The 12,664-nt window shown below is 38.3% G+C and overlaps 1 protein-coding gene across 1 annotated transcript in view; it reads right to left on the bottom strand.

The window, feature by feature from the left end:
• Positions 1–12,664, bottom strand: part of SLC9C2 (solute carrier family 9, member C2 (putative)) — a 126,699-nt gene that overhangs the window by 97,196 nt on the left and 16,839 nt on the right. The window contains exons 4-6 of the mRNA XM_006892683.1: positions 5,057–5,222; positions 4,780–4,896; positions 3,988–4,149 (exon numbers count right to left, since the gene is read on the bottom strand). Of these exons, the coding sequence (XP_006892745.1) occupies positions 3,988–4,149; positions 4,780–4,896; positions 5,057–5,222 (445 nt within the window). The remainder of the gene's footprint in view (positions 1–3,987; positions 4,150–4,779; positions 4,897–5,056; positions 5,223–12,664) is intronic.

Raw genomic sequence — 12,664 nt, 5'->3', positions numbered from 1 at the left:
AAAAAAAACCCCTGAAATTATACAAATTAGAAAGCAAAAAAAACAATTGAAACTATCAACAAAACTAGGAGTTGGTTCTTTTAAAAGGTCAATAAAATTGACAAATCACTAGCAAAACTAACAAAAGAAAAGAAGAAGAAGAAGACACAAATAATTCAAATAAGAGATGAATCAGGCAACATCACAACAGAACCAACTAAAATAAAAAGGCTTACATTAGAGTATTAAGAAAAACTATACTCAAACAAATATGAAAACCTAGAGGAAATGGACAAATAGTTAGAAATGCATAGCCTACCTAAACTGAAACAAACTGAAACTGAACACCTGAACAGACCCATTACAAAAGAAAAAATTGAAAACAACAACTTCCAACCAAAAAAAGCCCTGGACCAGATGGCTTTACAAATGAATTTATCCAACATTCAGAGAAGAATTGTCACCAATTTTACATAAACTATTTCAGAAAATAAAAAAGATAGAGTTCTCCTAGACTCATTCTATGAAGCAAACATATCCTTGATACCAAAGCCAAGAAAGGACACCACCAAAATAGAAAACTTTAGGCCAATATCTCTTATGAACATAGATGCAAAAATCCTGAATAAAATACTGGCCAATAGAATCCAACTATACATCAAAAAAATAATTCAACGTGACCAAGTGGGATTCATAACAGGTATGCAAGGATAGTGCAACATAAGAAAAACAGTCAGTGTAACTCATCATATTAACAAAGCAAAGAACAAGAACCACATGGTCCGAACAATTGATGCAAAAAAAGGCCTTTGACAAAATCCAACACCCTTTCCTGATTAAAACACTCAAGAAAATAAGATTAAAGGGGAATTTCTTCAACATAGTAAAAAGTATTTATGCAAACCCGAGAGCCAACATTGTTCTCAATGGAGAGAGGTTAAAGGCATTCTCTTTAAGAAGAGGAACTAGGCAAGGATGCCCACTATCACCTCTCTTATTCAATATTATATTGAAAGTCTTAGCAATAGCAATAAGGCAAGAGAAGGAAATAAGAGGTATCCAAATTGGCAAAGAGGATGAAAACTTATCTCTATACAGATATGATAGTATACATAGAAAACCCTTAAGACTCAGCAAGAAAACTATTAGACTTAGTTGACCAATTCAGCAAAGTGGCAGGATAAAAAGATCAACATACAAAAATCAGCTGGATTTCTCTACAGTGACAAAGATAATTCAGAGCTGAGGCTAAGAAAAACAATACCCTTCACAAGAGCTAATGACAAAATTAAATACTTGGGAGTAAGTCTAACCAGGATCACAAGGGATCTATTCAAAGAAAATTACAAAACATTACTACAAGAAACAAAAAGAGACCTGGAGAAGTGGAAGAATATCACTTGCTCATGGATAGGAAGACTCAATATTGTGAAAATGGCAATACTACCAAAGGCAATTTACATGTCCAATGCAATGTCAATACAAATACCAATTCCAGGCTTCAACAAGATGGAAAAGGCAATCTCTAGTTTCATTTGGAACGGAAAGAAGCCCCAAATAAGCAAAGCACTCCTTAAAAATACAAACAAGGTAGGAGGCATCTCACTGCCTGATTTCAAATCCTACTACACTGCTGTGGTGGTCAAGACAGCATGGTACTGGTACAATGACAGACACATAGATCAATGGAATAGAATTGAGAACCCGGATATCAGCCCATCTACCTATGGTCAACTAATTTTTGACAAGGAGGTGAAATAAGTTAAGGGGGAAAATGACAGCCTTTTTTATCAAATGGTGTTGGCAAAATTAGAAAACTATCTGCAGAAAACTCAACAAGATCCACACCTCACTCCATATACAAAAACCAATTCAAGTAGGTCATGGACCTAGGACTAAAACCAAGGACTATAAACTTTATTAAAGAAAAGCTTGGAAGAACTCTAGAAGTTCTAATCCACAACATCAACAGTCTTTCAAGCATCCTGACAAATCTACAACTAGGGAAGGATAAAATAGATGAACAATCAAATCCCTATGCACATCCAAAAACTTCCCCAACTGGGTAAAAATGGAAGCCACAGGCTGGAAAAAGGTATTTGGTAATGACATGTCAGATAAGGGATTTATATCTAGAATTTATAAAATACTTAAGCACCACAACAAGATAAAGGTAAACAACCCAGTTGGAAAATGGGCACAGGATATGAACAGACACTTCACCAAAGAAGACATTGAGATGGCAAACACATGAAGAAATGTTCAAAATCCCTAGCCCTAAGAGAGATACAAATCAAAGCAACCATGAGATATCATCTTACCCCAGTAAGAATAGCAAAATTTAACAGAACAGCAAACAACAAATGCTGGCGAGGTTTTGTAGAAATTGCAACCTTTATTCACTATTGGTAGAAATGTAAAATTGTGCAACCACTATGGAAGGCTGTATGGCGCTTTCTCAAAAAGTTGCAGATAGAAATACCATTTGACCCTGAAATTCTTCTACAGGGAATACACCCCAAAGAACCATAACTAACATCCAAGCAGATATATGCACACCCATGTTTATTGCAGCTTAGTTCACAATAGCAAAGAGTTGTGCCCATCAACCCAAGTGCCCATCAACAAATGAATGGATAGAGAAGCTGTGGTATATTCACACAATGGAATACTATGCTGTATTGAAAAACAAGAAACTCATGCAATATTATTCAAAATGGGTAACCCTGAAGAACATTACACTGAGTGAAATATCTAAGTTACAAAAGGACAAATACTGCATAGTGCCACTGTTGTAAAACAGGACTGACATGGGGGTTGGAGGAAGACTTAGAAAGATGGGTTCAATAGTGTATACTGCATTGAAACAGATGAGGGAGATAACTGTTTAAAAGGGATATGTGATTAGGTATTATTGTCATGACAGGAGTCCAGAACGAAGGCTGCATATTGGAGTGGACTTGGGAGGAGGGATTGTATAACAATGAAAGACTTTTTCTTTTAATTTTCAAAGAGAAGAGTAAATTGGGAGGGAAGTGGGGACAGGGAGAAAAGTGCAACAATGAATGAATGGAAATACAAAATCTCTGCAAATTTTCATTTTAAATAATAATAATAGGCAAAAAAAAATCAGAAAGGAAGCAATGCTAAGTAATTGAAGGTATAAATTAACCTTTTCATTTCTCAGGCTTGCCAGAGCAGAAGTAAAATTTGACACCTTGACCATAGTTATTGTAATTTTGGTGACCTCAGGCCAGTAGTTGTTAGGTGTCATTGAGGTGGCTTCAACTAATAACACTTTGTACCACAGAATCAAACAATGCTCGATCCCGGGACATCTTCACAATCTCTGCTATGCTGAAGCCTATTGTTGCAGTCATTGTGTCAATCCAATGCATTGTATTAGACTAGTAGACACTTTAATTCCCAATTCACTGAATTAAACTAGGTTCACTACTGCTGAGGATCCTGTGTCCTACAAATATTACATCATCCACCATCCTGCTTCTCTTCCAGATTCTACTATATCTGATTTCTCTTCTCCTCTCCTGACTCCTAGCCTTAGATAAGGGTCATAATTTCTACAGTCCCTTGAAATTGGTACTCATTGGATGAATTAAAGACTATTGAGTGGGAAAAGATCTCAAGAGCATCTCTCCCAATTTTCCAATTTTTCACATGAGAGAGCTAATATTCAGAGCAAGAATCGGCCCAGAATCAATTCCTCTTCCAGCAGACTGCCAAGGATTAAACGTATGGGCAAAGGGTAGAACTTTCTGAAGAAGACAAATGATCACAGAGAGGAGGAAAGTAAAGGGGAAAGGGCATAGAGTTGAAGAAAATGAAAGAGAAATCAGGATAGAATCTGAGATTACAGAAAGACCACAAAAGGGGGAAAGTTTTTGGAAAAAAGCAACTGGATCAAGATCAGGAGAAAATAAAGATTTATGGACTTTACTTCAAGGATAGTGCTTCTTTTTGATGGGTGTATATTTATTTCTGCCTTACCAATGTAGAAAATCATGTACACCATCGAAAAGCAGAGAATGACGTTAGTCAGCGTGTTGCTTAGAAGGTCAATCAATATAAACTGAATGATCCTTGCACCTACATAGCCACATATTATGCTTCCAATAATTTCCAAGGAGAAATTTAAAAATATATCTAAATCTAGAAAAAGAAAACAAGAAACAAAAAACTGAGTTAACATTTTTATTATTTTATTGATTGCATTTAAATCCATCGACTTTGATTTATTAAGATTTTGAATGAGGAATCTGTTTTTCACTAGATGAGTGTTCCCAATGAAAACCTGGCAAAGAGGCTTGGCTGGGGGTGAAAGGAGGAGGGTGGTCATTTCCCTTCCACTTGGCTTATCCAAACCAGTAGGCAGAAACGCTCTCAGGAGCCTAACAGGGAACGTAAATGTGAAAAGCTGGTGACAAAATAGTTAGCAAACGCAGAACTAAAAGCCATGATAAACCAAACTATGTTGCTGTTGCTTGTCACTGAGTTGGAACGAACCCATAGTTGGCCCTCCAGCAAGTTTTAAATCACATGGGAGGACATTGACCATCTTTGTCCTGTGGAACAGCTGGTGGATTAGAACCTCATGTCTTTAAGATTGCAGTGCAGCTTCTTGTCACTAGGCCTCCAACAAATTATTGCCGCTAGGCCCAAGATTCCTGCTGACCTGCAGGCAGTTTGTGGCTACTGTTCCTATCCCAGGGGGCACTTAAGAAATAGAGAATGCACCATATACGCATTATTTTAGAAAATAAGCAGAAAAAATACTCTTACCCTTAATCAAATGCACTTGAAATATGGTGATCCGGAAAACGTCAAACACAAGAGATGTGATACAACATATGATCAGTGATTCTCCTCTAATGACATCAGTAAACATTTTGGAAACACCTGGAAAAAGGAATATAAAATATGACTTAATGAAGTATGTAAAAATGATGCTCCTTCACTAGAAATAGGAAGGAAGTGAACATGCTAGGGGCAGGGGGAGAAGGCAACCATGACTGAGATGGATTTTTTTAAAGAAGAAAAATTAATAAATCTGGCATACCAATATCTTTCAGTGATCTCACAGAATGAAGAGGATCTATAATGCTGAGGGTGATGCTAAAAAGTATGCAAGATTGTAAATCCCACAAATCTTTATTGAATTTCATAGCCACATAGCCAATTATGGCAACAGACATGGAGAAGCTAACTGATCCAGTTAATAAGACCTGTGAAGTCAATTTATATGACAGCATTAGATTTAATATCCAAAAATGGCATTTCATTATGTCATAAAAAACAGATTTATTTTTCACCATTATTCTGAAAAATAACTTTTGAAGGTCTTGTAGTTTTAACTACCATCTTCAAAGAAATAAAAATCAGTGCTTCCAAGCAAAACCTTTTTGTTCCAAGGATTAAATTAAAAATATTTCTTATTACTATTCAAATTTAGTAGATCTCAATATTAAAGTCTTCTTAAAGCAGAATGCAAATTGCTCCAACTTCCATGTGAAAAAAATTCCTAATTCCCTCAATGTCACAATAAAGTATTACTGATATATTCTCCAGTAAGTAACACAAACTTAAATATCAAGACTCTCTAAAATACTAAGAAAGTATTCTCTCCCTTAACATTTTTATAATTTTATAGTAAACAGTTCTGTAAGAGGGCAGAGGGAGGTCATAAAATGTTTCAGACTTAATGATTTACTTACCCATAGTTTTCAAACTTCTACTAACTTATGGTATATACTCAAGTAAAATATTTCTTTTCCAAAGATATACTTTAGCCAAACCAAATCTACTATAATTGAGTCAATTCCAACTCATTGCAACTATAGAGAGAAGAATTGTCCCATAAAATTTCCAGGGCTGCTGTTGTTGTGTACTATCACATCAGAACTGACTCATTACTGACCCTCCAGCAGGTTTTCAGAGACAGTTGATTGCCTGGGAGGAGACTGTCCATCCTTCTCCCACGGAGAAGCTGGTGGATTCAAACCAAGTACCTTCAGGATTGCAGCTCAGCTTCTTGCCACTAGGCATTTCTGCCTAAATATATATATATTTTTCTATTATTCAATAAAAAAGAAGAAAGTAAGAACTTAGTAATGACTGATTAATACAACTTGAGATAACTCAGGAGCCTTGGTGGCACTATAGACTAAACATTGGACTGCTAACTGAAAGATCCACTGTTCCATGGAAGAGTTAGGAAGCAGTCTGCTCCCACAAAAACTTACAGTCTTAGAAATGCTATGGGGCAATTCAGCTTGTTCAATAGGATTGCTACGAATTGAGATCTACAGGATGGCAATTAATTTAGAAGGACTCAAGGTTAACTAGTTTTAGTCCAGCAGTCTCAAGCCAAATGAACAGCAAAACATAATTCCTTAATTATTAAAAGTCCTGGTTTCAGTTCAACAGTCGAATCCAAATCATCTAGCAAGATTTGCCTCATAGCTGCTCTAAGTCAATTTCTCCTTCAAGTATACAGCAAGAACAGCAAAAACCTTTTACTGTCTCCTTTATCTAAAGATTCCTCTGGTTACACCTGGCCACAATTTCTCCACAGCAATGTCACTGTGTCTCCATCAACATCACCAACAGTTCTTGTTCTCTCTCTCTCTCTCTCTCTCTCCATCTTTGGCACACAGCTGTTGATGATTTGCAAGTTAAGGTAGTTGGAGACCAGATGGGGGCTAAGAAAATGGCTTTAAAAAGCCTGACTTTAGGCTAATGCCACACAGGGGCGTGTTGGTTTGTGGCTGCTCTACACAACAGCAGCAGGCAGGAAAAATTACAAAATTTAGAAAACACAGGCACAGGCAGGAGAGATTCCCACCAGTCTAAACATGAGACCTGAGCGGGCTGCTGTATAGAGGTATGGGACCCTGCCTCCCTCAACCTCACACCAGATAGCAGCAAAGGAGAAGTTGGCCTCTGGCTGTTCTGCATACCTGCAGCATCAAGGACAATTACAAACCTTAGAATAAGCAGGCACATGCAAAAGAGATTCCCACCAGGCTACATGCAAGACCTGAGAAGACAGCTGCATCGAGGCATGGGCCTTGCCCTACTCACCCCTCCTTAGATAGAAAGAGTGCAACATTCAGCAGGAAATGTGTCTCTAGCTACATTGTGGACAACCAAAGACAATTATAAACTTTAGAAGAGGCAGACAGCCCTCAAATATGATTCCTGCAAGGCTGCACAGCAGTCCAGAGAGAAGTTCAAGGACTTTAGGAAAGATGACCTTTCCCACTGAATAATACAGAAAAGATACCTGGTATAGCAAGTTGCCCTTATCCATAAAAGGAATACATTAAAGCTACAATTAATCAATGAAATCATAAAGATAAAGAATTGAGCGCAGCAGAGAACTGGAATTTGAACCACACACAGGACAGCTGAGTCCCAGCCAAAAGACACCAGCCAAGCCACTGTGGAACCTACCCACCAGGGGCAAGTAGGGAGCAATCACCTGCCACTGTGTGACTCCAGAGGAACAATTGACCACCCCCAGCTTCTACGAGACCCTGAAGGAGCAACCACCTGCCGACCACCATGGAACCCCAGAGGAGCAACAACCGCCAACCACTGTGTGACCCCAGAGAAGCAACTGCCCACCACTGCATGACCCCCCTGCGGCCCCCTGTGACCCCACCAAGGAGGGTGCCCCTGCATAAACCCCTAGCAGCACCCAAGCCCCGCCCCCTGCCTCCTGGTGGTAGAGTCCCAGCCCTGTGCTCCAGCACCCCCCACAGCCCCTTGCTTCCTTCCGCTCCCCCCCCACTCCTTGCAGCTCCACAACTACACACCTCAGCCCCCACCACAGTCCTGTGACCCCAGGACACCACCATGGATCCAGCCATCACCGGGAGCCACCAGCCAAGCTACTGTGGAACTAATCTGGCAGGAGAAAGGCCGGTAGGATCCTGACAGGGTTTTATAGGGCACTGCCAATTACCTGGGAGAGCACCCAAGGGCATGCCCACTGGTGGGGAATTTTGCCAGCCTCTCTTGGGCCACACCAACTGCCCAGAAACAAGCCAGCCACTGGTAATCTGTCTGAACTTTTGTGGACTCTGCAGACCAACCAGAGGCTAGTGGGTTGGTGGGAATTTGACTTTGACTTTTCAGGTCATGTTGGATCCAGGACCCTGCTTGGGCAGGGGCTGCTGTGTGAGGGCACCTGCATAAGTGCCACCAGGCAGGGACCACTGAGTGAAAACCACTAGGTGGGAAATGGACAGTGGGACCCCAATCGTGAGCACACTCGGACAGCTGAGGTTCGAGCGAGGTTCCCCAAGTGTTTGACCTGTACTTCAGATCACCACAACCTTGTGCCTGCCTCACCCCATTTGGCTCCACACTGGTGCCTACACGTCTGGGCAATCAACTTGCCTTTAATCGGGAGCACCTTGCCCTGTCTTACCAACAAGAGATTGCCCTCACAGGCTCTGAACTGACATTTCTCTGAAGTCAGAAGTTCAGAGAAACACACAAGTGGGGTAGCTGCCCAATTGATCTCTAGAGCATTGTCTTCAGATCAAGAACATATCAATGTCTCGAAGAAAGCAAGCTATCCCACACAATACACAAGAGCAAAGCAAGATGTCACCCGCAAAAGGTGACACATTATCAGTGGAATTCCTAAAGCCAGAAAGTCTGACACAGAATTTAAAAGAGGAGTGATTGAATATATTCAATGGATGAAAGAGAAACGTGATTATACAGGATATCACAAGCAAAAACCAGGAGGAGCTCAAAAAAACAAGGCAGAATATTGCAGAGAAAACAAACGAGGCATTAGCAGCACTGGAAAAATAAGAATCCACTATTCAAAATATAAGGTCCAATGTTTCAGAGACTGTCAACATGATGGAGGGACACATGACCAGAGTTGAAGAGATGGAACATAGAACCACTGAAATTGAAGACAGAATTGTCACCACTGATCTGCTAGAGCAAAAAGCATACTCAAAAGAGAAGGAAAAAGAAGAAAACCTAAGAATAATGTGGGACATCATCAAGAGAAATAACATGCACATCATTAGAATCCCAGAAAAGGAAGAAGCAAGTAAAGACACTGAAAAAGTTGTGGACGAATTACTAGAGGAAAACTTCCCAGGTATAATGAAGAATGAGAGAATATGTATTCAGGAAGCTCAGTGAACACCATATAGATTAGACCCCAAAAGAAAAACATCAAGGCATATCATAGTTAAATTTGCCAGAACCAAAGATAAGAAGAGAATCCTGAAAGCAGCAAGGGAGAAACAAAGAGTAACCCATAAGGGAGAACAGATAAGGTTAAGTGCCGATTTCTCAGCAGAAACCATGCAGGGAAGAAGAGAGTGGAAGGACATTTATCAAACACTCAAAGAACACAACTGTCAACCAAGAATACTGTACCCAGCAAAATTATCCATCAAATATGAAGGACAGATCAAGATATTCCCAGAAAAGCAGAACATAAGAGAGTTTGTAAAAACAAGACCAGCATTGCAGGAAAGACTCAGAAATGCCTTTTTACAGACATACTACAGAAAGCTGCATGGTCCAAAGTAACTAGCAACAACACCAAAAAGAACTCAGAGCAATGATAGCAATAAAACCTAGCCTCTCAATAGTCACACTGAACGTAAATGGTTTAAATGCACCACTGAAGAGAAAAGAAGTAGCAGATTGGATAAAAAAACCAAAATCCATCAGTATGTTGTCTACAAGAGACACACCTGTAAAATGAAGATAAAGACAGGCTAAAAATAAAAGGTTGGGGAAGAATATACCAAGCATATGGCAACCAGAAGAAAGCAGGAGTAGCTATATTAATCTCTGATAAAATAAACATCAATGTAAAAACCATCACAAAGAACAAGGAAGGTCACTACATAATGCTGAAAGGGTCAATATAATAAGAGGACATAACAATAATAAATATCTATGCACCAAATGAAAGACCTGCAAAGTAAATAAAGCAAACATTAACAAAACTGAAAAAGGAAATAGACAACACTACTATAGAGCTTGGAGACTTCAATACACCACTCTCAAGAAAAGATAGAACTACCAGAAAAAAACTCAACAGAGATACTGAAGAATTAAACCACACATTAGAACAATTTGACCTCATAGATATTCACAGGCTAATGCACCCCAAAAAAGCACAGTATACCTTATTCTCCAATGTACATGGAACGCTCTCCAGAATAGATCACATTCTAGGTCACAAGGCAAGCATCAATAAATTTTAAAAAACATAGATATAATACAAAGCATCTTTTCAGACCATAATACTACAAAATTAGAAATTAATAATAGGACGATAAAGGAGGAAAAACCATACATTTGGAAGCTGAACATGACTGAGTACTAGAAGAAATAAAAAGTGAAATTAAAAAGTTTATTGAAACAAATGACAATGAAAATACCACTTATCAAAACCTCTGGGAAACAACCAAAGCAGTAATCAGAGGTCAATTTAAAGCAATGAGCAAATACATCAAAAAGCAGGAAAAACAGACCATTGACTCTCTAACCCAATATCTCCAGCAAATTGAAAAAGAACAGCAAGAAACCCCTCTAAAAAACTGAAATTATAAAAACTAGAGCAGAAATAAGTGAAATAGAAAACAGAAAAACAATTGAAACTATCAACAAAACTTGGAGTTGGTTCTTTGAAAAGGTCAGTAAAATTGATAAACCACTAGCAAAACTCACAAAAGAAAAGAAGGAAAAGACACAAATAATCTAAATAAAAGATAAATTAGGCAACACCACAACAGAACCAACTAAAATAAAAAGCTAACTTTAAAGTATTATGGAAAAACTATACTCAAACAAATACAAAAACCTAGAGGAAATGGACAAATAGTTAGAAATGCACAACCTATCTAAACTGACACAAACTGGAATTGAATATCTGAATAGACCCATTACAAAAGAAGAAATTGAAAATGTAATACAACAACTTCCAACCAAAAAAAGCCCTGGACCAGATGGTTTTACAAGTGAATTTTATTAAACATTCAGAGAAGAACTGTTACCAATTCTACATAAATTATTTCAGAAAATAGAAGAAGGTGGAATTCTCCCAGACTCATTCAATGAAGCAAACGTATCTTTGATACCAAAGCCAGGAAAAGACACCACCAAAATAGAAAACTATAGGCCAATAATCTTTCATGAACATAGATGCAAAAATCCTGAATAAAATACTGGCCAATAGAATCCAACTATACATCAAAGAAATAATTCAACATGACCAAGTGGGATTCATAACAGGTATGCAAGGATGGTTCAACATAAGGAAAAAATTAATGTAATTCATCACATTAATGAAGCAAACAACAAGAACCAAATAATCCTATCAATTGATGCAAAAAAAGGCCTTGACAAAATCCAACACCCTTTCCTGATTAAAACACTCAACAAAATAGCATTAGAGGGGAATTTCTTCAACATAGTAAAAAGTATTTATGCAAACCCGAGAGCCAACATGGTTCTCAATGGAGAGAGGTTAAAGGCATTCCCTTTAAGAACAGGAACTAGGCAAGGATGCCCACTATCACCTCTCTTATTCAATATTGTATTGGAAGATTTAGTGAAAGCAGTAAGACAAGAGAAGGGAATAAAAGGTATCAAAATTGGCAAAGGGGAGGTAAAATTATCTAAGTGGATGATATGATAGTATACTTAGAAAACCCTAAAGACTCAGCAAGAAAACTATTGGACACAGTGGGCCAATTTAGCAAAGTGGCAGGATACAAGATCAACATACAAAAATCAGCTGGATTTTCTACAGTGACAAAGAGAATACTAAGAAACTAAGAAAAACAATACCCTTCACAATAGCTAATCACAAGATCAAATACTTGGAAGAAATTTAACCAGAAGCACAAAGGATTATTCAAAGAAAATGACAAAACATTACTACAAGAAACAAAAAGAGACCTTGAGAAGTGGAAGAATATCCCTTGCTTATGGATAGAAGACTCAATATTGAGAAAATGGCAATACTACCAAAGGTAATTTACATGTTTAATGCAATCCCAATACAAATACCAATCCCATTCTTCAACGAGATGGAAAAGGTAATCTCCAGTTTCATTTGGAATGGAAAGAAGCCCCGAATAAGCAAAACACTCCTTAAAAATACAAACAAGGTAGGAGGCATCTCACTCCCTGATTTCAAATCCTACTACACTGCTCTGGTGGTTAAGACAGTATGGTACTGGTGCAATGACAGAAACATAGATTAATGGAATAGAATTGAGAACCCGAAATAAGCCCATCTATCTATGGTCAACTGATTTTGACAAGAAGATGAAATCAGTTAAGTTGACAGCCTTTTTAACAAATGGTGTTGGCAAAATTGGAAAAGTATCTGCAAAAGACTCAAGCAAGATCCAAACCTCACTCCATATACAAAAACCAACTCAAGGTGGATCATGGACCTAGGACTAAAAACAAGGACTATAAACGTCATTAAAGAAAAGCTTGGAAGAACTTTAGTAGTCCTAATCCACAACTTAAGCAGTCTTCCAAGTGTCCTGAAAAACCTCCAACCAGGAGAAGATAAAGTAGATGAATGGAATCTTCTAAGAATCAAATCCCTATGCACATCCAAAAACTTCTCCAACAGGGTAAAAAGGGAAGCCAC

This window comes from Elephantulus edwardii, unplaced genomic scaffold (genome assembly GCF_000299155.1).
Source record: "Elephantulus edwardii isolate Elephantulus edwardi_28Jun2011 unplaced genomic scaffold, EleEdw1.0 scaffold00117, whole genome shotgun sequence".
In the NCBI taxonomy this organism is placed as follows: Eukaryota; Metazoa; Chordata; class Mammalia; order Macroscelidea; family Macroscelididae; genus Elephantulus; species Elephantulus edwardii.
This window is presented reverse-complemented; position numbering and strand designations above follow the sequence as displayed.